Source organism: Vulpes vulpes, chromosome 1, assembly GCF_048418805.1.
Source record: "Vulpes vulpes isolate BD-2025 chromosome 1, VulVul3, whole genome shotgun sequence".
Lineage (NCBI taxonomy): Eukaryota > Metazoa > Chordata > Mammalia > Carnivora > Canidae > Vulpes > Vulpes vulpes.
In genome coordinates this window covers 141047230-141073583 of record NC_132780.1, presented here as the reverse complement: position 1 = coordinate 141073583, position 26354 = coordinate 141047230, and the positions used below count along the sequence as shown (strand labels likewise).

Genomic DNA, 26354 nt, shown 5'->3' with positions numbered 1-26354 from the left:
CAAAAGCAGGCCAAATTTGCCCCCGTGCCCTGGCCAAGCACGTTCCTGGGCAGGGAAGGGGACCCTGGCCTTCCTACGAGGGACCAAAAGATCATGCCAGAGTCTCCCCTCCCATCCTCTTCCCTGTTGGGATCTGGGTGGGGACAGCCTCCTCCCAACTTAAGTCCACAGCAGTCAAATATATCCAGTGAAGACACCAATAACATTAGCAATGTTAATTTAAAAAAAAAAGAATATATATATTTTATGTATATATAAAATATATATATTTATTTTTATATATATATTTTATATATATATATAAAAGTATGTATGTGGGTGGGTGTGTCTACAGGAATCCCAGAAATAAAACTCTCTAATCTTCCGGGCTCGGTGATTTAGCAGCAAGAAAAATACAATGGCGATCCGATTCCAAGAGGGACCGTGCTTGGTCACCTGCCCGGGAATGCTTCTGCCGGAGTTGCGCCCTCCGGACCCAAAGTGCTCTGCGCAGAGTCTCCTCTTCCTTCATTTCAGGTTTCTGGATTAAGGATTGTTCTGGTGATGGTGGTGTGGTGGTGGTGGCGGCGGCGTGGTTTCTGTAGCGGTCATTCTGAATCAGGCTTTCCTGGTGAGAGGTCTGGTTCCCGAAACCCTGAGGGAGGCTCCTTCTTCCAGCCCGGCTCACCGCCTGGGCTTGTCACATCTGTGGGAATCAGAGGCCAGGGGTTAGGGCCAGGCACGGGGACACAGCGGTGAGGCAGGTAGCCTCCCCATCTTGGGGGCCCGAGTCCCTGCTGTGAATCCCTGCTGCAGAGATGACAGCAAAAGCATGGCTCTGCCTCAAGAAGCCCAATGTGAGGGGAGAGCCGGCCCCTGCCCATGGGTGGCAGCAGGGATGGGGGGATGGGTTGATTAAGACGCCAGAGCAGGAGCTGCATTCAGGGTTCCCACTGCCATTTAGAGCTTACAATCTAGTTGAGACAAGATGAGGACGTGGGGACATGTCATCATAGGCGACAAATGAACACGTACTAAAGACCTTGACACTTAAGAGCTGATGGTGACCAGAGTTGAGCCGAGTTAGTTAGGCAAGAGCCCCAGCAGAAAGGCATGCTTCAGCTCTGCCTGTGGGACAGGCATGGGGAAGAGAGTGGGGAAAGCACCCTGACCCAGGGCTCTGGCTGGCTGAAAGGGAGGGGCTGCTCCCGGGGCAGGGAGTGGAAGGCAGCAAGGTGCTGAGGGACACGTCTCCCGTCACCATGCCCTCCCTCCAGGCCCTGGCTAGGGCCTCGTCTTTCTCCAACAGGCTGGCAGTGGCTGGCCCCGGGTACCAGGCTGCCTCTTACATGTGCTGTGTCATTTGCGGTGGGGAGAGGCGATCACTCACTGTGCTGCTCCTCTTGGAGCAGAGGGGACTCCAGTAACTGTCTTGTCATGCCCCAGCCCCTGGGACTGATGGCCTTTTACCTTCTCTACTGTGAGAGGTCAGAGCAGGCCCTGCCCTTCTGAGAGCCTGGAAATGGGGATCCTAAGCCCCCAATTTGGGGTATTGAAACTCCTCCATACGGGGGGCGGTTTCTGGAGGTTGGGGTAACTTCTAGAAGCCCCAAGGTCACTTCACACACCCCGTCCCAGTCTCTCTGCAAAATAATCACCACAGAAATCCCAGAATGATAAATCCTTGACCTTCCCCGAAGCCCCCAGGACACTTGGAGACCCCTCACTGGGCCCTAGTGTTAGGCAGAGCCCAAGCCCAGCATTCACATACACTTCCTATCTGCACGTACCACCAAGACAGACAGAAGCCCGCGCCAACACCCCAGGGCCGGGTCCCCGGTATCCCTTGAACATCAAGAGGCACAGGATCATGGGGGTGGGGAAGGCAGCCACATTCCAAGGACTTTGTTAATGGAGCATCCGGACTAGCTGGGGGCACCCTGATCCTGCCTGAGAATCCCCATATAAGCCCCCCTCCCTGGCTGAAACAGGCTGGCCCAGAGGGCTTCCAGCCTTTGAGCAAAGGCCAGGCGGGTATAAACACCATTCGAGGCATCAAAAGATTGCCAGCCAACCTGTCACGGCTCTGTGCTCCTGACCTCATCCCCTGACCTCAGTCATGTATTCACTTACATACTCGACACTTTCTGAGGCCTCGCTGTGGTCAAAGGACAGAGGTACAGATGCCTGGAGGGTCACACGGGTGAATAAAAGCCAGGCTCTGCTGGAGGAGTTCGCAATCTAATGTCAGGAAAGAGGGCATGCCCCCCCGACCCGTCCATCCTGGAGGCATTTGGAATTATGTGGGCCGTCTGGGGTTGTCACCATGGGTACTGGAGTATTAAAAGTATCTAGTGTCCCCAAATGTTAAATCTCCTACTCGCCCTAAACCAACAGCAGGAGCCCAGGCCCTGGGGGACCCCAGCCTAAGAGGGACACACCCCCTGCCCCCATGAGAGACCCTGAGGGGAAGAGAACCCCAAGCGGTGCAGACTTCAGAGGGTGGTGGCCAGGCCCCCAAGGGTGTTCAAGCTTTATAGACGGCAGCACCCCCCACACCGAGAAGGGCCCTCGATATTAGTAGCAAGGTAGTAATAACAACGTCAGGACCAACAGCCACCACAGGACACCGCGGGACCACAGGACACAACACTCAGCCTGCGTCCACACCATCACATGAAGCCACACCAGTCTACCCCCTCAGGCAACCAGGGCAACCTCTGAACAGGCCCCGCCAGGCCAGGCCAGCGCCTGCCGCCCACCGCAGGGGCCTCGCGAGCAGAGAAGGCAGCCATCAATCACCAGGCAGGTAGCTAGAAGCCGAGCAAGCAGCTGGCCCCTCTTGGATGCGCGTGCACAAGAGCTCGTTCTCTCTCTCTCTCTTTCTCTCTCTCTCTCCCCATCTCTGTGTGAAGCCCCTCTCTGACTCGCTCGCCCTCTGGGAACCAACCTGCAAGTACGTTCGTTTAACTCAAGCTGCCTCGCCTTGCAACGCGAGTCTGTGTTTTTGCAGGAACATTTACACGTCTGCGGATCTTGTACAAACAAATGCTTTCTCCGCTCTGAGCAAGGCCCACAGGGACTGCAAAAAGGCAAAAGGAAAGACATCTAAGCTAGAGCGTCAGCAGAGAGAGAGAAAAAAAAAAAAAAAAACATGCAACACCCCCTAACAGTCCGCAGCTGCACCCCCCCCAGCTCGTTGGCTGCTCCCCCTACCCTTCCATGCCCTGGAAGGATCCAAGTGCTGCAGCGGAAGACAGAGCGCGCGGCAGGAAGAGGCAGCACTGGCTAGGAAGCCTGCCTGCAGGAAGAGGCAGACACAGGGGCAGAGTGCAAGGAGAGGACCACTGGAAGGGGGAGAGCTGTCCCGTGGGAACAAGAACAAGTCTTGGGCCACAGGGCCCCAACAGCTATCACCCCAGAGAGAGCACACCCAGACTCTCCTTCACCTGCTGGGATGGCAATCAGGGCCACCTTCCCCACGGGCAAGGGCTCGCGCCCAGGCCCCACCACCAGGGACAGACTGAAGTAGGGCATCACGGCCAGCCAAGCCCAAAGGTGGTGTCCACAGCCAGGCCACTAGTGACCAGAATGCCCAGCACGGCCTCCAACCCAGAGGAAGAGCCTCCAGACCTCAGGGGAGGTTTATGTGGGGGCCGGGGATTGAACCAGAGTAGCAGGCTCCCCTCCAGAGGCCCCAGGGCCACGAGGAGGGACTGCCATACGGTGCCTGACCCCACCCAATCTCTCCTCCTTCCGCTGACAACACACTGCCTCGCATCCTTCGCGCCCTTTCCTCACGCCACGTCTGCCCTCCCCACCACCCTCTGCTTCCAGACAAGTGCAAAAGCCCAGAGCAGTGGAAACCAGTCGGGCGAGCAGGCACCAGTGCCCGGCACCCGCGCCAAATGGGCCCGCCACCAGTGCCCAGTAGGTGAGAGAAAGGCGGTGCCCAGCCAAGCCGGAGTCCCCACCCCGAATCCTCCAGGTCCACTCTGTCCACCCACCCCACCCGACCCTGGACCAGCCACGCCATCACCAAATCTAGCCACTGGTGCCAATTAGTGGAGTGAGAGTGAGAGAGAGACACTGGGGCGGTGGGGAGAGCCAGAAGAGCCGGGGGGGGGGGGGGGGGGGGGGGGGGCAGAGGGGGGGAGGGTTAGGGGGTCCCGCCGGTGGGAGTCTGACTGGGGGCCAGGGAGGCTCCAGGCAATGAAACAGCGGAGGCACCACGTACACGCTCCAGGGTTTATACCGGGATTTCTTGCGCTTTCTTTTTTGCCCCTTCCCCTTTCCTCGAATTGATTTTCTGGAAAATAAAAAAACAGAGACAGACAAAGAGAGAGCAAGGGGGAAGGGGAAAGGACAAGAAGCAGTGAGGAGGATAGGGTTCAGGGCACACTCCCTGCAACGAGGCATCAGGAGGCTGGCGGACTCAAGGAAAATGCGCAGGCCGGGGCAGCAGGCGCTCAACGGCTCCCTCTTCTCCCTTCGGCCACCCTGGGGTAGCCCACCCAGCCACTGACAACGCTTTGGCTGGGGAGCAGAGGGTGAGCGGGGGACACAGGACCCAAAGGCCTGCTCGGGGTGCTTGCAGCAGCTCCCGGTCCCAGGCAGGGGGTAAAGCCCTGTCGGCAGGCTCTTTGGCCAGCAACCCTGTAAAAGTCTGACCCTGAAGGCCGGGGGCTGTAAAAGGCAGGCCAGAGTTTGGAGAGACCTGACTAAATGGGGGTGGGAGCGGGGCAGGGGGTGGGAGGGCATCCAGGCTGTGCATCGGGCACCTTCCACCTTCATTTCCAAGTATAGTAGCAAAGGGGTCCCTCCCGGGCTCCTGCCTCTGCCAATCCCGGGGTGGGAGAGCAGCTACACTGGGGGCTGGCACAGAACCAGGGGCGGCACATGAAAGGCGTCAGCCTGCCTGGCCATAACCTGGGCTGAGAGGTGGAGATGGGTGTCCTCAGAGCCCCAGGCAGGCGGTAGGGTGGGGTGGGAGTTAGGGAGGCACGGGAGGAGGGGCCTGGGCGTCACTTGGCAGGGAGTTCTCTCCCCAGCCTGTCAAAGCCTGCTACACCATCTCACCAGACTCTCTTCCGAGCCCAGGCGAGCCCCCCACTCTCCCTGTGGGCAAAGCAGGCATTTGGGAAACAGGCAAGGGGGGGCAGGCTGAAGCCTGTTCTCCTCCAGGGAACCAGCACTCTCCACACCTGCCAGGCCAGAGGATGCCCAGAATGTGTGCCACAGGGGAAGAAATAAGAGGGGAGGGAGTGAGAGGGGCAAGTCTGCTCTCTCTCTAGGAGAAAGCACTGGAGGGAGAAAGGTCTGTGCCCCTGCGCATGTGCACTCTCTCTCTCTCTCTCTCTCTCTCTCTCTCTCTCTCTCTTTGAGCCTACTGTCCCAAATCACTTCTCTGGGAGCCATAGCAATCTTGGAAGCTGGGGACTTAGGGAAGAGGCAAGGGGTTAGGGCTTCTCTGTCCCCCAGAGCTCTGGGAACAGACAGGATGGTGAGGGGGAGGAAAGGACACAGGTGCTCTCTCTCATTCTCTTTCCCTGCAGGCTTGTCCCACACACACCCCTACCCCGGCCAGCTGCTCACCAGGTCCTGAAGGCTCACTGCCCCCAGACGGTACCCCATTCTGACCCAACCGGCCACACTAAGCAACTAGAAGCCTCAGAAAAGGACCAACAGTCAACTCCTTCCTCCCTGGCCAGGAGGGCTGAGTGGCTTGGGCCTGCCTCACCCCTGCAGGAGGGTATCATCAAGAAAACACCTCAGCCAGTCCCGAGTCCAATTTGCACCACCACAGCAACCACCACAAGAGGCCGTTTCCTCTGACACGCAAAAGCTGGCCTCTCTGCCACCCTCACCCTCTCCCTGCTGTGGGTGACGGGAGACTAGACCAAGCCAGGGAGCCACCTGCCCCCCACCCCCTCTGGCACACTAAAACTGCAAGTCCTGGACAGGAATGACCTGGAGACCTGGAATGCATCGTCTCTTCCAAAGGAAGCTCCGGGCTCCAGGCTGGGTTTTGCCCCTAATTCAAGAGCCATAATCCTTGAGTTTGCTCCATCCCACTACTACCACCACCAGTTCTTCATGAGGCCAATTCCCCCACCCAATGAAGCCATCAGACCCCCTGACAGAGGAAGCCAAGAGCCCCAAACCAAGATAACTGGCCAAGGAGAGGGAGAGGAGCTAAAGTCATGGCCACTTACTTTTCTTGCCTTGCTCTATCTTTCTTTGGTCTGCAGCAGGTAGAGAAAAAGAACAAAACAGAAAGAGGTTCAGATGGCGATGCTAACAGGAGTAGCACCATACTATTTATGACTTATCAATGCAGTTTCAGTCCCCTTAATGTAACATAAATCATTTAACCCCTCCAGCAGTGCTATGAGATATGTACTACTATTGTGCCCATATGACAGATGTAGAAACTGAGGCACGGTGCAGGAAATTAAAATGCCCAAAGTCAGCTGGAAGGCAGACGGAAGGCAGAAATGGCTAACAAGTGGGGCATGCTTAACCCTCCCGCCGCTCTGCTGAACCAATGAATCCGTGACACCATCCTCACCTGCATTCACATTTGCTATGCTGCAGGAAACTCATCTCCCCTATGTGCTGGCCTTGATGAGGTTTGATCCGCATAATCTAGAGGGAAAGGAAGCAGATCACAGAGGTTAGTGACCCAGCCAGCCATACCCAGATGGGACACCCTGTGGCTCTTGCCACTCAGCACCCAGGGGTTCTACTGAGCAGGGGAGGGTGGTAGAAGCAGAAGGGACCAGGGGCTCTCCCAGAAAGAGCCTCAGGCCCACCCCAACTCCCAACCCTGCTGACCTCAAGGAGCCCCTGCTCTTCTGCACGGGTTGGCCAGGCTGGGAATTCAGGTCCTGGGTTCTTGCCAGTCCCCATCCCTCCCCTCCTTTTATCCCCTTTAGGCCTTCCCCTGACCCCTAGCAGCTACCCAAGAGCCATCTTCCCTAGGGTGTCAGAGCTCCCTCCCACCCTACCCTGGCTGAGATGGGTCCCGTCACTGGGCAGCACCAAATGACTGGCTTTTAAACAGAGCCCCTAAGAGTAAGGGCCCTCCTCTTCCAAGAGAAGAAGAGAGGGGCTCCTGTCACAGGTGTCAGCTCCTTCTGAGCCCAGGGGGAAAGGTCACAGAGGGGACTGTGGCAGTAGGGACTTGTGGGGAACCCCAGATCAGGAAATGCAGGCATCTTTTTCTCCCAAGAGGGCAAGACTCCTCATGCCTCCCCCTGACTGACTCCGGGGCAGGAGCTGAGCAAAGGCAAGCCTGGTTCCTTCTCTGAAGAGTTGCCCAGGAAAGGGCTGGGGACCACCTGTTTCCCCACATCTCAGCCCGCTCCCACCCCCTCTCCCCACAGATGCCCACCTGCATGGTGATGTTGAACTCCTCAGTGGGCACGCACTCTAGGCCCTCATCATTACAGCAGCCCCCACACCGCATCAGGGGCACGCAGGATGGCTTGAAGATGTACTCGATCTCGTCGGGGTACTCCTGGAAGATGTCCACCAGGGTCTCAATGGGACGGCAGTAGCTGCGCTGGTAGACGTCCATAAACTTCACCACTGCATGGGACAGGGTGAGACATGAGGCCAGCAGGTCACGTGAGAGATGGCCAGCCCCTCTCTCCACCCAGCTTTGTAGGGCAACCACTCGGGGTTCCCTGGGAGAGGTACCCACTACTGGGCCAGTCAGTCCTTCCAAAACTCTAGCTCAAGTCCCTCCAGCTGTGGTTGACAGCCTTCCCTAAGCTTTCCACTACCGGCACTGATGAAGGTCTGGTTTTATTCCAAAGATCACATGAGGCTGTCAGGTTCTGGGGGAGATGGTCAGTCACATCTGATCCCCCTGCATTGTCATGACAGCTGAGCCAACCTCCAGGTCAACCTTGAGGCCAGAGGACAATTCAGGTATCAGTACCCTTGCTGGGGGGTGGTCTGAGTTTCCCATGAAAGGAAGAAGAGCCCGCTTGGCAAACCTACTCCCTGTTTCCCTACAACCTCTGCCATACCATCCACTATACCAACAACAATTTAATGAGGACTTAGTATCTGCTGGGCATTGTGTACAGGAGTCCACAGTTTTTGTCGCCAATAGTTCTCCCCACATGACACTATGACATTCCAGTAGGAACCTCATTTTACAAAGGGGGAACTGGAGGTTCAGAGAGGCTGAGGAATTTGCCCCAAGGCTGCACTTCCACTAAGTGGTACAGTTAAAATCGGTCCTGACATCAAAGCCTTCCCAAGGCAAATCATGTGGAAGCATGGTGGGGGTGGGGGGGACACGTCGCCACCTGCCAGACCCCTCCCCAGACACGGGCTGGGGAGACGGTGAACACCAGCACAGGGGCTGGGCCTGCCTGGCATCAGCAGGTGGCAGTGGGTGGGCACACTATGCAGGCCCTGCCAGCCACCGATAACCCCGCCCAAGAGGGCAAACTGCTTGCATCATGGAAAAAACGGTGCTGCCACTGCAGCCACGGAGCATTTCTAGAAGCTGATCTGGAGGGAGGGCAGGGTAAAGACAGCTTCCCAGGCTGGCCGTGGAGCCCGGGGTGCACTGGAGCATGAAGGGGTAATTCTAGGCCACAGAGGCGGGGCTCCTGGGAAGAGGCACTCAGGACCTGGGGTGATGACTCTAAATTATGGCCCAGCCTGTCCCACTCCAGGGTGCACACAAGCACGTGTGCGCGTGCACACACACACACACACACACACACACACACACACACAACCACTACCACATAGTAATCCTCTCCCTGAAATGCTTTTCCTCCACATAGCAGAAAGCAGCAGCATCCAGCCCATGAAGAGGTCCAGACCCTGGCCATGACTTGGTGTGACCTTGGGCCAGTCCCTCCCTCTCTGGCCTCACACTGCACATCTGTAGTAGTGGGTTGGGTGGATCTCTAAAGATCGCTACTGAAACTGAGACCGAAATTTGGGGTTTTGTCTCTGTTTCCGGCCCCCCGAGAATAAGCGCTCTTTCTCAGCCAAGGCAACACAAAGTTTGGAACCTCACCGAGGCATCTGAAGTGCAACCCCCTAGCCTACCTCTCCCCAGAAACTGTAGCTGAGTCTCCTCTTCCCTCCAGAGGGTGAAGGAAGACGATCCTGGGGGGAGTGGGCATGTATACAATCGGTGGGTTGAGGAGAATTTGGGGAGCTGAGGGCAAGGGAGGGGAAGGCCATAGGTGTGAAAACAGCAAGGAGAGCAGGGGGCAGCTCCCAAGCCAGTCCCCTGGCCTTGCCTGAGGTCTACGTCCCCTATGCAGACAACAGGCACAGAATTCTCCTCCACCGTCAAAAGGGTTACGGTAAAGCTCTGTCAAAAAGAGTACAAATGATGAAGAAGCCCTTTTTCAAGCCAAGTCTATATCAAAGATGACTAATCAAGAATTCTTGACCTGACATTTTGTCATGGCTGGGGACAGAGGTGGCCCAGGCTTCGGAGGCACAAGGCCCAGGCCAGGACAGGAAAGCAGAGAGGTCTGGCCTAGGCCGTGGCAGTTGGTAGCTAAGGGTAAAAAGACACAGACTAGGAATTCCCTTGAAAAGCTGCCTGGAATTCCCAAGGCCATAGGAAGGAAGGTGAGGGGACAACTTCTCCTATACCCTTCGTACCCCAGCCACTGCCTCCAAGGAAAGCTGGCCTGCTTTTGCTCAGGCCATGGACATGCATCTACCACAGCAAGCTTTTTTGCTTTTCCTTATTTCTTGAAGACAATCCTTCCCCAGCAAACAAAAAACATTTGTCTTGCCTCTCCCAGACCACAGAGACCACCAGGAGGCTGATGTGGGCTGATCATATCCTGGGATCCAGGAGCCTATGGGTGGCACAGGCTGTGGAGTGGCTGGGAAGCCAGGCCCTGGGGCCAAGGAAAGGGCTCTAGGGCGTAGGGAAGCAGAACCGGCTGGGCATCACCACTGGCCCAGGGAGTGTAAACACTGCCCTTGGTCACTACCCTGGGCCACATTGGGTTTGGGTCTGGAAAACTGGCCTGGAGGGAAGACCAGGCCCTTGCCTCCTCAAAGGTGGGGAGCTAGGGGAGTGGCATCGGGCACTCCTCCCCTACTTTGGAGCAGAGGTCAAATTCAGTTGGGTGGGTGGGTGGGTGGGTAGCCGGGGCTTCCCTAGAGAAATGGGAGGATCCCTACTCCAAACCACAAAAGGCAGGTGGACTCTTAGTTGGGCAGGGGGCAGGGCACCTGGGAGCTACAGCTTTGCTGGTCCAGAAGGGAAGTTCATAGCACCCAAACCTATCCCACCCAGAGGGCAGAGGGAGCCTGCAGGGCCTTCTCTCCTACCTCCTAAAGGAGTACATACTGTGGGGAGAGGGGAGGGTCTCAGGAGGTTGGGCCCTCTGCACCTCCAGCTCATGTACAGCCAGTGTGCTGAACAGGCAAGGGTCACGGCCCCCTCCACACAGACCCCACAGGTACGACAGAGCTGGGCTGGATGTGACACAGAATATCCATCCTCCCCTGGGGGCAGATGGGACAAGAGACACCTCCCTCGACACCTGGGATCTTTGAATACTGTCTTCCTGGCCTGTGCTCATGGCTCCCTCTCCAACTAAAATTTTACTGGAAAGAGCAGAAGGAAAAGGCAACAAGTTTTAATTCTAGCAGAGGCCTGAGTAGGAAAGAGAGTCCTCCAGAATGAAGGGTTACTCTCATGGTGCTCCCCTCTTCCATTCTTGATTTCCATTCCGGTACCCTTCCTCCCCCACCCCCTACCCCCACAGACCTGAAAGAAAGGAATCAGGCCTCCCCACCCATCCCCTGGGGAGACAGGGTACCTATCCCAGAGCTACAGGGACTCACCTTCGTGGGGTTTGTGCTCTCCTCCTGCCATAGGTGCAGCCTGGGACCACTGAGGACAAAACAAAGAGCAAGGTATGGGCATGAGCAGGGGTGCAGAGGCCCAACCACCCACTGACCAGCAGCCTGTGGCTTCTCCAAGACTTCTGAGTGGAACAAGGCACCTGCCCAGCTCCCCACAGCAGAGAGCGCAGTGCCCACCACCCCTGTGCTGCTCCAGTTGTGAAGGAAGAGAAAGAATGACCAGATGTTGGGGGTTGGAGAACCGAAAACACAGGAAGAAAATACTAGAAGGCTGTGCTGTCCAGGTGCCCACCCCTTCCCCACAGTTTCCTCCCCACCCCTCACCAGCCCATTGCTGAGTTAAGTGAATTTTCTCAGCTCCCCTGACTCCCTGGTCCAAAGCCACGGGTAAGTAGTAAGGTCACATAGGAGGACAGATTTGGACTGGGGCAGGAAGGAAGGACAGGGGGCGAGAAGAACAACATGGTGACCTTCTCCTGCTGACATGACAAATATCAGGGTGAGCTGGTGCTAGGGAACGAGGGGGGTGCGGAGGACCGAAGGACACCAACCACCCTCCCCCACCCAAACTCCTCTGGCCTCCGGAATACTCAGCAAATATCCTCAGGTATATTCAGCAAACCCACAGGTTGCCTAGAAGGTAAAACCAGGGAGAAAACCCTCTGGGAGGCGAGAACCCCTTGTCTTCCAGCACGCAGACCTCCCAGGAGCCCGAATGTATCTCCAAAGCCCTGAGCCTCACTGAGCTCCTTCCCTGTTCCCTAGTTTCTTCACCGGCCCCAGACTGCGGGGATCCCAGGCCCCTCTCAGGGAGCTGGGCACTTTCCGCAAATTCAACCAGGAAAGCCTTTATGCCTTAGCACTGCCTAGCCCCTAGGGGGCCCCCTGCACTACCCAGGCCTGAGGCCTCCCCTCTCCCTCCTATCCTTCCCCACCCCCACCAGATCATTTCTCCCCTCCCCAGAAGCTATGAAGGTCAACATGCCCAACCATGTGGACCTGACAGCTCCTAGCAGGCAACAGCTTCTCCCAGGCCTTCCAGAGGGCCTTCGGTTCTTACCAGCTGCCCACCCCACCTGCCCCTCATTGGGGGCAGATCCTGGGCAGCAGAACTGTACACCAGCCCACGGAAGTGCAGACCCCACTGACAAAGTCTGTCTGTCTCCTTCCCACACACCCCCAATACATGCCGGATCCCCCAGCCTTGCCCCTTAGGGCCAAGGTCAGATAACAGTTTCCAGGATCCCAGCTGGGCAGCCTCCCGCTGTGGCTCCCTCGGGGACCCCCCGGGGGTCTCCACCTTAGGCCCTCCACCTTAGGCTCATCTCCAGGATACCCCTTGGCTGCCTAATGCCAAAATTCTCCCTATGCCCTCCACTCCTCCTGGGCCCCAACGAGGAAAGGGGACAGAAATATAAACCCCTCCAAGGCCAGGGGGCACTGGGAGAGGCTGTTCAGGGCAGGGAGGGGCCAGGTGCCCTTCTCTGGGGGCCTCTGAAGGTCACACTGTGGCCAGGCGGCCACTCCTCCCTCCCTCCCTCCCCCCCCCCTCCCCTTGGAGGCCGGGAGCCAAGGCCTTTGTGCCAGGGTCTGAGGCACTCAGAGTGGCAGCAGGGACCCTGGCCCATTTCCCTTCTACCTCTCTTCAAGGGGGGACTCCGTGGCTGAGGGAAGGCATAAGGGAAGAGCAGGAAGGACCCCTTAGTGGCTCTGAAAAGCAAGTTGGGTGGGCAAGTTTTGGAGTTCCAGAAAACCACCTGCTCCTGCTCCAGCACCCCATTTCACCAGGACAAAGTGTTTGCAAGGCTGGCAGGAGCTCCTTCCTAAAGTGGGGGTAGGGGGGGAGGAAGCTAGTCCCACAATGCCCATGCCACGGCAAATTTTAAGCCATTTCCCCAAAAAGTGTAAAGTGGCCTGAGGAGGCTCTTGAATCCTCCCTTAGCCCACCCCCCATAAAGGCTAAAGCAGGGCTCGGAAGTGTGGGGGAGGGGAGCACAGCAGACTGTCACCAAGTCGGGACTTTAGGTAGTCTGACAAAGCACCCGAGTGGGCCCCTGCACCCTGACCTCTGACAGCGATCATCCTTTCCCTGGCCTCTGGGGTCGGAGAGGGGTTACACGGCTCTTCTCGGCAGAGGGGAGGGAAGAAGAACAGAAGGGTGGCAGGGGCTTCTCTCCGCGGTGGGGAGGAAGTGGGGAAGGGGCGTCAAGAAGCCCGCCCTCGCCCAGGAAGGGGCTAGGGGCTGGGGACGCGGGGAGCGGTGCGGGGTGGTCCTCCGAGACCTCCGGCTAGGGATACCTCGAGAGGTCACCTTCCCGCGGAGGGCCCGCGGGGGGAGGGGCGCCGCTGGCCGCCCGGGGGCTCCCCGCTCGGGGCCGCCGAGGCTCCGGGAACACGCGGCCGGCCAGGCCCGGGCTGATGTAATCGGCTCCGCGCCGCGCGCGCCCGGCCGGGCGGGGGAGGGCGGGCACCGAGCGGGACGCGAGCGGGGACGGGCGGGGGTGCCTCCGCGCAGGTGGCCGGCGGAGAGCGGGGGTCCCCTCGGCGATCCACCCCGAAACTTTTCTCAAACTCGTGGCGAGGGCCTAAGAGGTCGAGCGGCAGTGACAGCACCCCCCTCTCTGGCCCGCGCCCTGCCCCCTCCACGCTCTCTGCCCTCCCTCGGTCCAAGGTCCGGGCACCCCCCTGCCCACTGGGCTCCGGCTCCGGCTCCCGCCCCCGCTGCCCGGGCTTCCAGTTCGTCGGGGACCAGCGGCCGGGAGCAAACTTCGGCCGCCCGCGGCAGCGCAAGCCCAGCCCCCTCGGCCTCCTCCTCCGGCTCCCGCCCTCCGCCGGTCGGCCCAGCTCGTACGTGCGGTGACTCCAGTGGGTGGGCAGGGCCCGCGTGGGCGGTGAGAGTCTACCCGGTGCCCTCCCACCTAGCGCGCGCCCCCTCCCCCTACGCGGACGAGGATCGAGGGGGCAGCCGCGCGCCCGGTGCGCAAGGACCCGCGTGGGGTTCGGAGCCCCCACGCGCGCGCTCGCACGCACGTCCCCAGCCGGGAGAGGCGCTCGCAGCGGCCCGCGACGCCTGGTGGGCACGGCCGCTTACCTTGGCATGGTGGAGGTAGAGCAGCAAGGCGAGGCTCCAATGCACCCAGGAGAGCAGAAAGTTCATGGTTTCGGAGGCCCGGCCGGAGCCGGCGCGGCTCGCGCTCCCTCTCCCGCTCGGGCTGCGGGGCGGCCCGCTCTCCTCGGCGCCCAGGCGGGCTCCTCTTCCTCCCGGAGCCGAGGCCCGGGCCAGGGCCTGGGGCGCGCGCGCGGCTGGAGCACTGTCTGCGCACACAGCCGCCTCACCCGTCCATGAGCCCGGCTTCCGAGCGCCGAGTCGCCACCGCGGCCCCCTCTCCTCTTCCTTCTCTTCTTCCTCCTCCCCCTCCTCCGGCTGCGGCTCCTCCCGGCCCGGGCTCGCACTTCTCCCGGTTCCGCTCGGCTCTGCTGCCCCGGCGCGGACCACGGCTCCTCCGGAGCGAGAACAGCCCAGAAGTTGGACGAAAAGTTTCACTGCAACGCCGCGAGCCCCGACCCCCTCCACCCCGCCTCCAGGCGCGGGCTCGGGCTCCGGCTCCTGCCCGCGGCTCGCCGCCGCGTCCACCCTCGGCCGCCGGCCGGGGAGGAGGTGGGCGCTGGGGCGGGGGGCGGTGTCTGTCGGTCTGTCCGTCAGCGCGGCTGGTCCGGTGCGGGGTCCCGAGGGGGAGGGCTCACGCCGCGCTCTGGCGGTCACCCCCAAAAGCAGGTCACTCACTTTGCCCCTGTCCTGCCGTTGCTCGCTCGCCCGCGCGCTCTCTGACCCCGTCTCTCTCTCTCTCTCCCCCTCTCTCTCTCTCTCTCTCTTCCTCGACTTCTCTCTGGAGCTCTTGCTACCTCTTTCTTCTCTCTGCTGGTTTCCAAAATCCGAAGTGATTTGGGGAAGTAAAGGAGCAATCTCCCCCAAACGGTCGGCCCGATTTAAGCGGGGAGTGGGAAGCAAAAAATAAATTAAAACGGGAAAGAATGTGGATTTTAAAATTGCTTAAGAAAAAAAGGAGGAGGGTAAACCCTGGATAAATGAATTCAGATTCCAGTGCGGAGACCCCTGGCCGGTGACCCCGCCGGTTCGTCCGCCAAGCCCTGCGCCTCCCGACCCAGCGCCGCTGCCGCCGGCTCCACTCGCCCCCCGCGCCGCGGCCTCCTCGCAGCCCGGCTGCCCCAAGCCTCTGCGCTCCTACCACTAGCGGCCGCTTAAAACCAAGGCAGGCCCCGCCCGGACCCGCCCTTGGCACGCCCTGGGGGCGGGGACAGGCCCAGGCTGCAGCCTCTCCTCCAACTGCCCCGCGCGCCCCTCGGGCCTTCCCCTGGGACGTGTAGCGAAGCCTGCCCTCCCTCCCGAGCGAAGGGGACCTCGACCCCCTCCCCGGTTCGCAGCCTGAAAATTGCCCATCCGCCCCCCCCCCCCCCCCGCCCAGACACATACACGCCCGCGCGGTCTTGGGGGAAGGGAGCAGGAGAGTGAGGTTATGTGCGGACAGGGCTCGGAGCTATCCCTTCCTTACTGGGAGTATCGGAGGGGGGGGCCGGGCGGGCAAGGAGTCGGACGGGGACGGCTGGGAAGAAGGACGTACAGACCTGTTGGAATCCTGGCGTGACCCCTGGCCTTCTCCCCACTCCAGCACTCTCAGCCCGCCCCCCTACACACACACTCACACTGACACACGCGTCCTCGCTCTCACGCAGACGCGGCTCTCCCAAGTTCACCCAGCAACCTTGTGGTGGCCGAGCGCCCCCTAGTGACTGCTGCCTGCACACCCCAGCTCTGGCTCCGGAGGGAATGGGCTTCGGCAGGAGGGGAGAGGGAGGCTACCCCCTCACCCCCTCGTCGCGGGAATTCCTGACCCCCCAAACAGTGGCGTGTTAGGGACTCAATGGACCCAAGTGCAGAGAGCCCGATGCTGGGTGCAGGAGGCGTGATGTATCCGTGCGGACACTGTGCCCATCTGGAGACCTCATCTGGCCTGCTGACATCAGAGTGAGCTACAGCCAACGGACTGGGGTGACTGGGGTCCTTTGGGAAGTGTCCAGGAAAGCTTCCTTGGGGAAAATTATTTGGCACCAGGTTTGTAGGGCTGAAAATGGGAAGCCGTGTGGTTCTGGGGTTAGTCAGTGGCCCAGAGGGAAGAGGACCTGTTGGAGCCCACGTATGCACTGTGGAGTCTGGCAGAGCCCAAAGGGAGAGGCAGCCGGGCAGACAGAAGCCCTTGTTCCTGCTCTCCCCCCCACCCCAGATGTTGCCAGGGAACTGAGGCCAGGGGGCTGGTGGGGGCGGATGGAGGCCAGGGCCTGAGTGATGATTCAAACCTACTTACCAACACTGAGGAACGTCTGTAGGCCAGCTGCCCGGAGCTCCCACCAGGCTGGGGGCCAAGGCTTCTATCGGCCCCAGCCCAGGCTCTCAGCTCATCTTCTGTACAGAGTTGGGGTTTCTTCTCAGGACCCCCAGCCCCCACAGGATCCCTTGCCTACTTCTTCTTGGCTGGCAACCTCTCTCCTCTTTCCTCCAGCAACCCCCCACCACCACTCCCTTCAAAGCCCCCTCTCCCCAACTGCCCTGCTCTTCCCTGAGTGCTCCCCAAGGCCCCCTACCCCACCCTGGCATATAGGAACCAGCCTAGAAAAATTCCTGGTTGGGCTTTGACCCAGCAGCTCCCAGGTTCCCCCAGAGAACAAGGAGGGGGCTCTGATACCTGAGGGGAGAGAGGGACCAAACCAGTCTCATTTTTCATCCAGATCTGGCCAGGGCCTGGCCCAGGGCTGATGTAGCCTCTGTGAGTGCCTGGGCCACAAGCGCAGCAACTTTCCCCAAATGGACCCAGACGACCCAGGGAGGTTACTCAGCTCACCCCTTGCCTTGGCGCATGGCACTGCGGTTTGCAGAGGGTGCTGGGTTACCTCTTTTATAGCCAATTCCATAGGACTGGTGTCCTGAGGGCCCTATGAGCAGAGGGGCTGCCCAACCCCAACCCATCTTACCCTTTCCATCATTCATGCCTCCCGTCCTGCCTGCATCACCTGGCAAGCTCCACAGTGACAGTGACAAGGTCTTTTTCCATTTAGTAAACATTTGTTTGCTGGCTCAGGGCCCCTCTGGGGCCAGCCTCCTTACCTAGGCTCCATGCTCCAAACTGCTGTATGGGATACGGAAGGAAAGCCATTAAACTTCCTCCTTCCAACCTGGTCCGCGTCTAGCACCGCCAGAGCGCAAGATGTTGGTGCTTTGGCAGAGCTCCCCTCCCTCATCCCTGCCCTGGGGCAAAGAGAGCCCAGGACCGAGGCTCCCAGCAACATGAGAAGGGGCTTGCTCTTCCACCCTGCGCTGCATCCCTCCTCAACCCTGCCTTTCCTGGCCCTGAAAGAGGCCAGAAGAGGGTGTCTTAGTTAAAGATCCTGAAGTTCCAAAGATGGGTGGTCGTCAATGGTCACAACCACCGAGGGCTTTCCCCAACCTGAGCCAAACATCCCCCATGGTAGTATTAAGTAAGGTGTGTTGCAGCTACCTATTTGAGTCTCCCTCTGTGCACTTGGCCCAGAGAACCAAGGAAATGAAGGAGCAGAATTGCTTCCTTGCGTGAGGGGCTTTGGACCACCTTCACTAGGGTGGGGAGGAGTCTCCCACCCCCACCCTTCATTTCAGAGACAAGTTTGGTGACTCAGAACAGGGTTGACTCTGCATGTTACCCCCAGGGTGGTGTCACCAGCTTTGCCAACAACACACTATCCTGATGTACAACCCCCGGCCAATGCCCCCATTACCATCAAACTGAGAGCCGAACATACCTAGGTCTTAAAAAAAGGGAAGTCAGAACCACTAATCAACAATCATAAGCCCACATCAAGTCTCTTTAGCACTGTCTCCTCCCACACACTTACTCCCCTCCACCAGACTCAATTCCACCATCCTCCCTCCACAGGTCTGCTGCAGGGCAGGGAGTGTCAGAACAAACTGAACCCCCAAAGAATCCCAAGTGCAAGGAAGGACCCAAGGTCTCCTAGCAACATGGAGGGCGGGGCATGGAGCAGACAGCAGCTCAGACAGAGGTCCTGCTGGGTCCCCTCCAAGGGCATCCTTGGCCCCATTCAGAGGGCTCCGGACCAGGGCAGCCTCAGCCTATAGCTCTGAAGCAGTTCAGAAGGAGCCAAGGAGGAAGGGGAAGGTGTTCCAGGGGAGGGGGAAGTGGGGAGAGCCTTGGGGGGGAGAGTGGAGAGAAGAGCATGAAATGTAGCCAGGAGCCAGCAGTGGCCCAAGACAAAGGAAGTAGTGATCAGGCCTAGGACACAATAGTTGTACTTTGTCCTAACGTCCTGTCACTCTGATGTTCAGGGAAGCTCTTGCCTGTGTGGGTGTGGGCAGTTAACCTCCAAACCCATGGATGAAGGGACAAAGCCCCTCCGAAGTGGAGAAAAAAAGGTGAGGAGAGAGTTGCTTACTCTTGCTGTGTTGGCTAAGCATTTCTCCAGGTGGTTTCGCTGCGATGGAAGAAATGTCTCCTCCCTCATGCCATCCCCTGACTCCCAGGCACCTAGCCGGACACAGATCTGATCCACTGGAAAAGCAGGAATACAAACCTGTTGAATCGAAGGGGGGAGAACTGGGTTGGTTCCTCTCAATTCACTGTCTCTGGCTAAGGGTCAATCGCTCCCTCTCTGTCTCTGTCTCCCAGGCCAACCCCTCCGACCTCCCGCTGGCGTCTCTCCCTCCCTCCTCTCTCCACCACTAGGTCTTCTCTACCACTAGGTCTTTGCAACGAAGCCGTGGAAAAACAAAGCAAAAGTAAGGAAGGAAGGCCTCTTTTTCTCGTGCCAGCTTCACGTTCCCATCTGGATCTGGAGGTTCGACTTGGGGTGATGATAGGCAATGATGCTGATTGGTAATGAGACTGGAGCAGAGGATGCCTCTCCCAGAGAAGCCAGTCAGGAAAAGCAGAGGGAAGAGGGATGGCAAGCAAGCAGGAGAAGAGGCAGAGGGGCAGGGCAGGATCACTGGGGGAGCACAGCTGCACATACTGTCCCTAGGCCCTATCAGCCAAGTCTCTGCCTGTCCTTTACAGAGCTCAGTTTAATCCCCTAATGCCAGTCTGTCTCCCTGGATTGCTTCTCCCTGACAGCTCTAGACGTGTTCACTCCTTGACACCCCAGTCCTTGCTACCCCTCAAAGTCTGACCCCTATCCTGCCCACTGCTGCCCCTGTTCACACTCCCCCACCCAGTCTTGGAGGGAGGCCCTCCTCTGGGAAGAGTGGTAGCACAAGGTGGCAGCTAAGGTCCTAAAGCTGTATTCTCCCTTCAGACCTGGGCCTGCCTGGGAGCTGAGCCTCCTTCCAACTGTAGATCTTTCCCGGGACCTACCAGGCATCAGGTGCTGTACTGATATTATAGGAGATACAGGGACCCTGAAGGAGGGCACTGGAAAGTACAGGGGCTTTGGCTCCAGTGGATACAAGTGGCACTCCTGGCTGCCACTCTTTTGCTGAGTGAGCTCAGGCCAGTTACTCAACCTCTCTGACCCGCAGTTCTCCTCTTCTGTAAGGCAGGAGTGAAAATGCCTGCCTTGGAGCATTGCCGCACACAGACTGTTATGCGCACAGCTACACTGGAAAGCAAGGTAGGAAAGTGACCCTAAGAGAAGCCCAAGGTGCTGTGAAAATACCAAGGCAAGCAGTCAGACTGGCTGCGATGGGCCACAGGAAGGGCTTTCTGCAGGAGATAGCAGAGGACATTCATCCCATAAGCAAGTATCAAACTCAGCCAGTAAGCTCTGTTTTGGCTGGGCCCTGGGGCTGCCATGATGTGGACGGGGTTTCTGGTCTGGAGGAGCCAAAGAGCAAACTGAAAATTGGAACTCTGAGGAAGCCATACAATTGCTGGGAGTAGAGGAGGGCTTCCTGGAGGAGGTGACACTTGAGGATAGAGAGAGGAGTGGACAGGGATAAAGAACAGGCCAGGGAAGTGAGATCTGGAGGATTCTGATTGGCTCACACAGTTCTCCCAGTACTCCTCTGAGGGTGATAGAGACTTGGAAGCCAGGGGGGGATTAGGGCTTCTTCAGAAACATCTCCAGCTGAAGCCCAGAGGGACAATGCTGCTCCCTCCGGGGGGTGAGCCCCAGCACTGGTTTCCCCCGCCCTCTGGGACAGCATGTCTCTGCTGGAGAATTAAACAAACAAGCAGACACTAGAGATAGGCCCAGCTTGCAACAGTGAGCAGCGCTGTTGTTTGCCCAGGAGCGAGAGAGAGAGGGCAGAGGACACCAGCCTGTGACCAGGGCAGGGCCACTCAGCTGGGGCGGGGCACAAAGCTTTGTTCCTTCCCTATCCCCCAACAGGTGCCCTGAGGTCTCCATCTGTGTGTCACAGACGTGTGAAAACCAGGAAACAGCAGAGGGGAGCGGCGGTCAAGTCTGCTGCATGCCATGTCACCTTGGCCAAGTCACTCCCCTTTCTGGACCTCAGGATCCTCCTAGGTAAGAGCCCGAGGTTACACTCCCTAAGCTTTAAGACTTTGTAACACCCCATCAAACACTCCAGCTGAGATCATTGATATAAGCTGTCACATCTTCCAGGGGTCTTCGTATTTTGAAAGGCCCCTGGAGAAGACAATGCCTAATTCAAAGATGGGTGAAATCTAGGGCATGGTGCCAAGTGGTGGAGGGGAGAGCTGGTTTCGGGGAACCCCTCAAATCCCAGCAGGTCAGACAGCTTCCTCTCTCACCTGGGAGACCAGAACCTCTGTCTTTTTTGAAAAGATACTGGCTTGGTGAATCCATACTGTGAAAAGCCCCCACCAGCTACCCTGCCCCATCCCTCCACCCCCGAGGTATGTGATAGAAAAAGCCCGGCAGGCTGAACTCTATCTTGGAGTCTCCATGTCCCGGCCAAGAGACTTTGGACAAATCATATTATCTGCTTGAGCCTCAGTTTCCTCATCTGTAAAATGGGAGTTGTGGTGCTTTATCGCCCAGGGTTGTGAGAAGATAAATGGAGACTATCAATACAGGTGAAGCTCCTGGTCTAGAGTGTCAGATACATGTTACTCCCTCCTCTTTCTCTGTTCCAACCCCCCCATGAGTGAGCAAACTCTCAGAGAATATAAACTCACAAGCATCTGGCTCAAGTCAAACAGAAAGGATTAGGGAAATAGGTTAGACTCATGTTTTCCTTCAGGGAAATCCTAGGGGGGAAAAAAAAGAGGCAGGTACCCAAAGTGCCCTTGCCTATTAGCAAGAGGGTCTCTACCCTCCTCCCCCAGGGACCCCCAGGGCCTGAGCCAAGAGCTTGGCCCATGACCCAGGCCCCCCAGGACAGTTCACAGAGATTAAGTTAGTTAATGATTGGTCAGGCCCACCATCCTGCCTGCCTTCCCAGACCTAGAAGTGCAGGGAGTGGGGGACACCTCCCCTCCGCTTCAGGAGCAGCCTGGCCTAATATCCTCAAGAAAATTAGTGAAGCAATTAGTGAAGAGGTATCCATGTCAGGAGAACATCAGACCGGGTTCCTGGGAGCCTAGGGAGGTCCCAAGAGGCAGGGCAGGTGAGGGGAGGCTGTAGGAATGGGCAGGCACAGCACACATTTTATCTGCCTTACTTATCAGAGTTTCATTTGAGATTTCCTTTGATGAAAAGGCTCCATGACTAAAGAAGTTTGGAAATCCCTTCACCGGCCAGATGAGCAGAATGAGGTCCAGGGTTGTCCGAAGCCATATGCTATCTAGAGGCAAGACCTCAACTCAGATCTCTTGACTCACAGCTTGGTGCCCTTTCTGTTTCTCCAAGGGCCACATAATCTCTTAATTGGGCTCAGCACTGAGCCAGGCACCTTGGGAGGAAATAGGGCATCTGCCCCCCAAGAGTCAACTGGCCAACCGGGATGTGAGGCAGTGCTAGAGAGGGGTGCTGGCACTAGGTGTCCTGTGCATCTGAAGCAGGTCGGCTGCTGCATCCAAGACTTTGCAGTTTGCTTTTCCTTCCCATGTGGAGGGGCTCAGCATTCCCTCATTCCAGGCAGCCCATGGGCAGAGGGCACAGCTGGTGTGAACCATGGCCCCCGGAGGTCCCCTGGAGATATGGTTCTACCTATAGCTCCCTAGATGTCAGCCCACTCAGTCCTTCCAAAACATAGCTGGAGGCATCAGGAGAGGGAGGTAGGGCACATTCTGGGCTGTCATGTCTGCCACCAGCTTCCCCAAGTCCCAGGACCTGGCCCCCTGCTCGACTCCATGGGGACTAGTCCCCACTGCCCAACTGAAAGTGGTGACCAAAATATTGAACATCCATTATGGCTCAGGCACGAGTTCACACAGAGCTGGGGGTAGAGGCCACACCATGCATAAACCCCACAGGTTCTGGACTGTGGGGAGGTCCAGGGGACCCAGGAAGGGACCAGGGTGGCCAGAGAGGCACACAGAGCTGTGGAGGTAGGGGAGACCAGGTGCTAGAACAGTAGCTATTTACCAATGAGGTGGCCTTGCTGGGGCGCACCAGCTGAATGTCTGCCCTGCCCCAGTCTGCTCTCAACTCTAGGCTGGAATGTATAGCTCCCACCTGAGAATGAGGCCTGTCTGGTCTACATACATGCCTCCATGTCTCCTCCATTCCTAGGAAGACCAGGCCAGGACTCCCCACCTCTCCATACATAAATAGAGTCCATCCAACATGGCAGGGACCTCACCGTTCATGGGTTCCTTCCACTGGTGAAAAAAATAGCAGACACGGCCAGCCCCAGTCCTGGGCTGGAATCCCAACCCCAAGGGCCCAGATCACAGACAGTTATAAGGAATCAGAACATTCTCCTTTTCTCCTTCTCTCTCTTTCTTTGGATATCTCCATCCCTCTCTCCATCCTTCCTGCCTGTCCCCATGGTCCCAGGGAGCTTCTTGGACGGTCCTGTTGGCTGAGTGTTCCTCAGCTGTCTAAAGCCTCAGCTTCATCAGAACCCCCACTACTCCCTAACCCGCATTCTCTGTGGGGGCAGCAGGCTGGGCAGTGGGGGATGAGCTGGGGCAAAGGTGGTCTTCACATCTCCTCAATTCCCACTGGCCCTTCAGGGACTAAGGGAGAACCTGCAAAAGTGAGATTTCTAAGGAGGTGGGATGCACTCTTTCCTATCTGGATGCCAGGGGAGTTGAAGTAGCCACTCTAGAGAGAGCCTCGAGTACAGTGAGGGGTGCTAAGACCCCTCTCCCAAGCCCTTGGCATGACCTAGGGCTCAAAAGAGGACAGAGGTAGGCGCAGTGAGTCTTATGCTCAGGGGAGCTGCTCCTTCCCCACGGTGTGACCTTCACCCTGTCACTTATCCACCGAAACCTCCTCCTCCCCATAGCTCCTCAGTTCTCTAGGCTGAAGCCGGCAGAGACTAATCAACCACACACACACCACCACCAACACCCATGACAGGGCCCCATAGAGAAGAGAAGAGTGTTCCCAGAACCCCCCTGCTCCAGGCAAGCCAACCTGGGTCATGGCACCCTCCCCACTGGGGCTGCAGAGGCTGGGCGCCCCCTGAACAGCCTCTCCCAAAACTACCACAAGATTTACCTTGAAAGCCCCTCATACAAATAGCATCTCTAAAGCCCAGCCACTAAGCACTGCTGCTCGAGAAGCAGCTCATCAGATATCCACATATGGGTTTGTGGCTATGGGTCCCGACACTTGAGTTCAAAACCAGGAAGTGTCGCTGCCTTGCTGTGTGACCTGGAGCAAGGTACTGCTCATCTCTGGCCTCAGTGTCCTCTCTATAGACTGATTTCTGGAACCCTTTTAGGGCTCCCAGGCCATAGCCATAGGGAACAGGGAGGAAGCAGCAAGGCTGAGCAAGCTGTGAACTCGACCTGTAGCCTGCGGGACTGAAAGGTCTGGAGGGAGGACCAGGGAGCACAGCCTGGGACCACCTTTTAGAGATGTTATAAAGATTACTGGAACAGAAGTGGGTGGCAAGGAGCAAACTCTCCTGTCCATCATCTGACTACCAGCCCCGTTTGCCTCTGGCCATCAACCAAAACAGCTGGGATGACCACAAGAAGGATTTAAGTTACCTAAGCAGAGGCTCCCCAAACTCCTCTTCTCTGGGGGAATTTAGGGAATGATAGCAGGGGTATGTTTATCTGGAGACTTCTAGGCCCATTTCTGGCCGGGAATAAATGTTGGGGAGTGGGAGAGAAAAGAGAAGAGACAGGGTGTCAGCTTTTAGGGACCTTGGGAGGTGGGAAGGGTACCCATGATTCTAATCTTTGAGCTGAAGTGGGGGAAGGAATTTGTCAGGGGTGTGGTAGGGCCAGAAGCAGAGCAGTAAGGGAATGGAATGAGAAGGCTGTCAAGTGGCAAAGCGAGTGTTTGTGGGAAATGGAGAGAAAGACCCTTCCCTGGTTGGAGGGGATGAGAGGGAGGTTCAGCCCCCAGCTCCATGCCCTGGGCACCCCCAACCCTTCTCCAGGTACAATGCATCCTCACTGGGGTAGGTCCTGCACCTCCACTGTGACATCAGCTTAGCTAGAGGAGCCCAGAGCCATAGTTTGAGAAGTAGGAATAACACACAGCTAGCCTGGACCCAGGCAGGCACTGGGGACGTAAGGCTGGTGGTGTCCACAGGGCAGTCTGAGGATAAAGGCTCTTCCTTCCCCCAACACTGCTGGGATGCTCAGGCCAGACCAGCTTTTCTTCTGGGTGTCACTCCCCCCACCCCACCCCTCACCTCACTTTACCAGCCGGTAAAGCCCAAAAAAGGTCTTCTCTCGCTCTACTGCCAGCTGTCTCCTTGCTTCCCTAGGGCTGGCCTGGCAAAATTGTGTGACTGACTCATTTCTCCTCTGTCTCACACTCGGGTATCTGTGGGTCTCCTAAGGGAACGGAGGCTGCAGAACCACCCAGGAAGGAGGGCCCTTCCTCTACTGCAGTGAGGATGAGGCAAACGAAAGGATGAGCAAGAGGGTAGGGCCGAGCCCCCCAAATACCTCAGCCACGTAATGGACAATTTGAGGTGAGCCTGGGATGCGTTGATGGGGACCAGGTAAGGAGATGCAGTGCTCTGCAAATGATTTATGCATGCGTGTGTATTACAAGGAAGCTGGGTCAGCCCTGCCCAGTTTCTTCTGGAGGCCCAGGTCTCCAGCACCCTGTCTTCCGGGCCGGAAAGGCTCCCATCCTCCCCTGTTCTCCCCACGTCGTCACCTCTCATCTCCGTTTCTGTCTGTCCTACCCAACCAGGAGTTGAAGATTTCTCCCACCACCTTCTTGCATTCTGTCCTCACAAAGCCACCTTGGGATACGCTCTTCACCCCTCTGCAACCCCCCCAACCTAAAGCTCCTCAGGGCACCCCTGGCTATCTGAGGAGCTGTCTCTTTGCATCCCCGGGGCTGGCAGGGGTAACTTCCAGCCCCTTTGAAGCTTCCCAAAGGGGAGGTAAGATGAGGAGAGGAGCTATCCTGTAAGGCTGGCTGGGCGTAGGCTAGGGAGCTTCCTCTCTGGTCTATAGAAGGACAGACCCTCCACACCCAGAGGTGGGCGGCCTTGAACCCTTTTCTCCTGAGCTGACACCGCAAACTTGCTGGGTACCTTCCAGCAATGGGCTTCAAATGAAGCTGCTGTGTGACTGTGGACACCATCCAGACATTCTTGGAAGCGCAGGGCCCCCTCCTCAATCAGGACCCCTCCTAGGTCCCTCCCCCAGTGCCACCCCAAGCCTCTAGAGGGCGTGGGAGAGCAGTGCTTGACTTCCCAGCCCCCAGGGCATAGCACAGTGGCTCTCTGAACAGGCCTCTGGGATCAACCAGCTGCCCCCACCCACTGTCCCTGGGGGAGGCCACGCCTTGCTGGAGACTGCAGCCAGATGCAGGAGAGTATGGGCCTGGACCCAGGAGGACAGCTGCGTGGAGGATGCAGGGACCAGCTGGGCTGTGGGGCACTCTGAACAAGAGTGGGTTCCGTGGAAACAGTGGAAAGATGATTTGAGACCAATCTGAGATTAGCCCACTGTTCATTGGGGAACAGAAAGGAGAGTGGTGGCCTGAGCGAGCCCTGGGAGTTCCTGCCTGACCTTGGAATAAGGAGGGTCTTCTTGGCCCATGTGGCAAAGCTGCAAAGCCCCCACACCCGCTCTGTAGGGTCAGAACTAGGGTCAGGCAAGTGAGGCAAGTAGGACACGAAGTGCCCGATTGGCCCCAACCCTGAGCGCCTCCATAACTCCTGCACCCCATCACCTCACTTCCTCCATCTCAGTCCCAGCCCTGCCCTCTGAGCTGTCCTGGGGACGAAAGCCTCAGGAATAGTTGAGGCAGAGGTGGCTGAGGTGAGCAGAGGGGTTGCTTTTCCACACTGGATGCCCCAAAGGAAAGAACTAGCACCTAACTCAGCAGTAGGGGAAGGGAAACAAAGAAAGAGGAGAGAGACGACTTTATGTCGCCTGAGCCCGGACCCCAGTGTGTGCCTGTCTGTGTCA

General features: G+C 57.9%; 1 protein-coding gene across 1 annotated transcript; it reads right to left on the bottom strand.

Annotated features, from left to right (window-relative positions):
- Positions 1-317: 317 nt before the first annotated feature.
- On the bottom strand, positions 318-14908 carry VEGFA (vascular endothelial growth factor A; the record flags this gene model as incomplete). Its single annotated transcript, XM_072732824.1, has 8 exons — positions 318-685; positions 2930-3061; positions 4217-4288; positions 6195-6224; positions 6551-6627; positions 7376-7572; positions 10837-10885; positions 13949-14908. Coding segments are annotated over 8 exons (1539 nt in total), but the record flags the coding sequence as incomplete, so codon positions are not given.
- Between the last annotated feature and the right edge of the window lie 11446 nt (positions 14909-26354).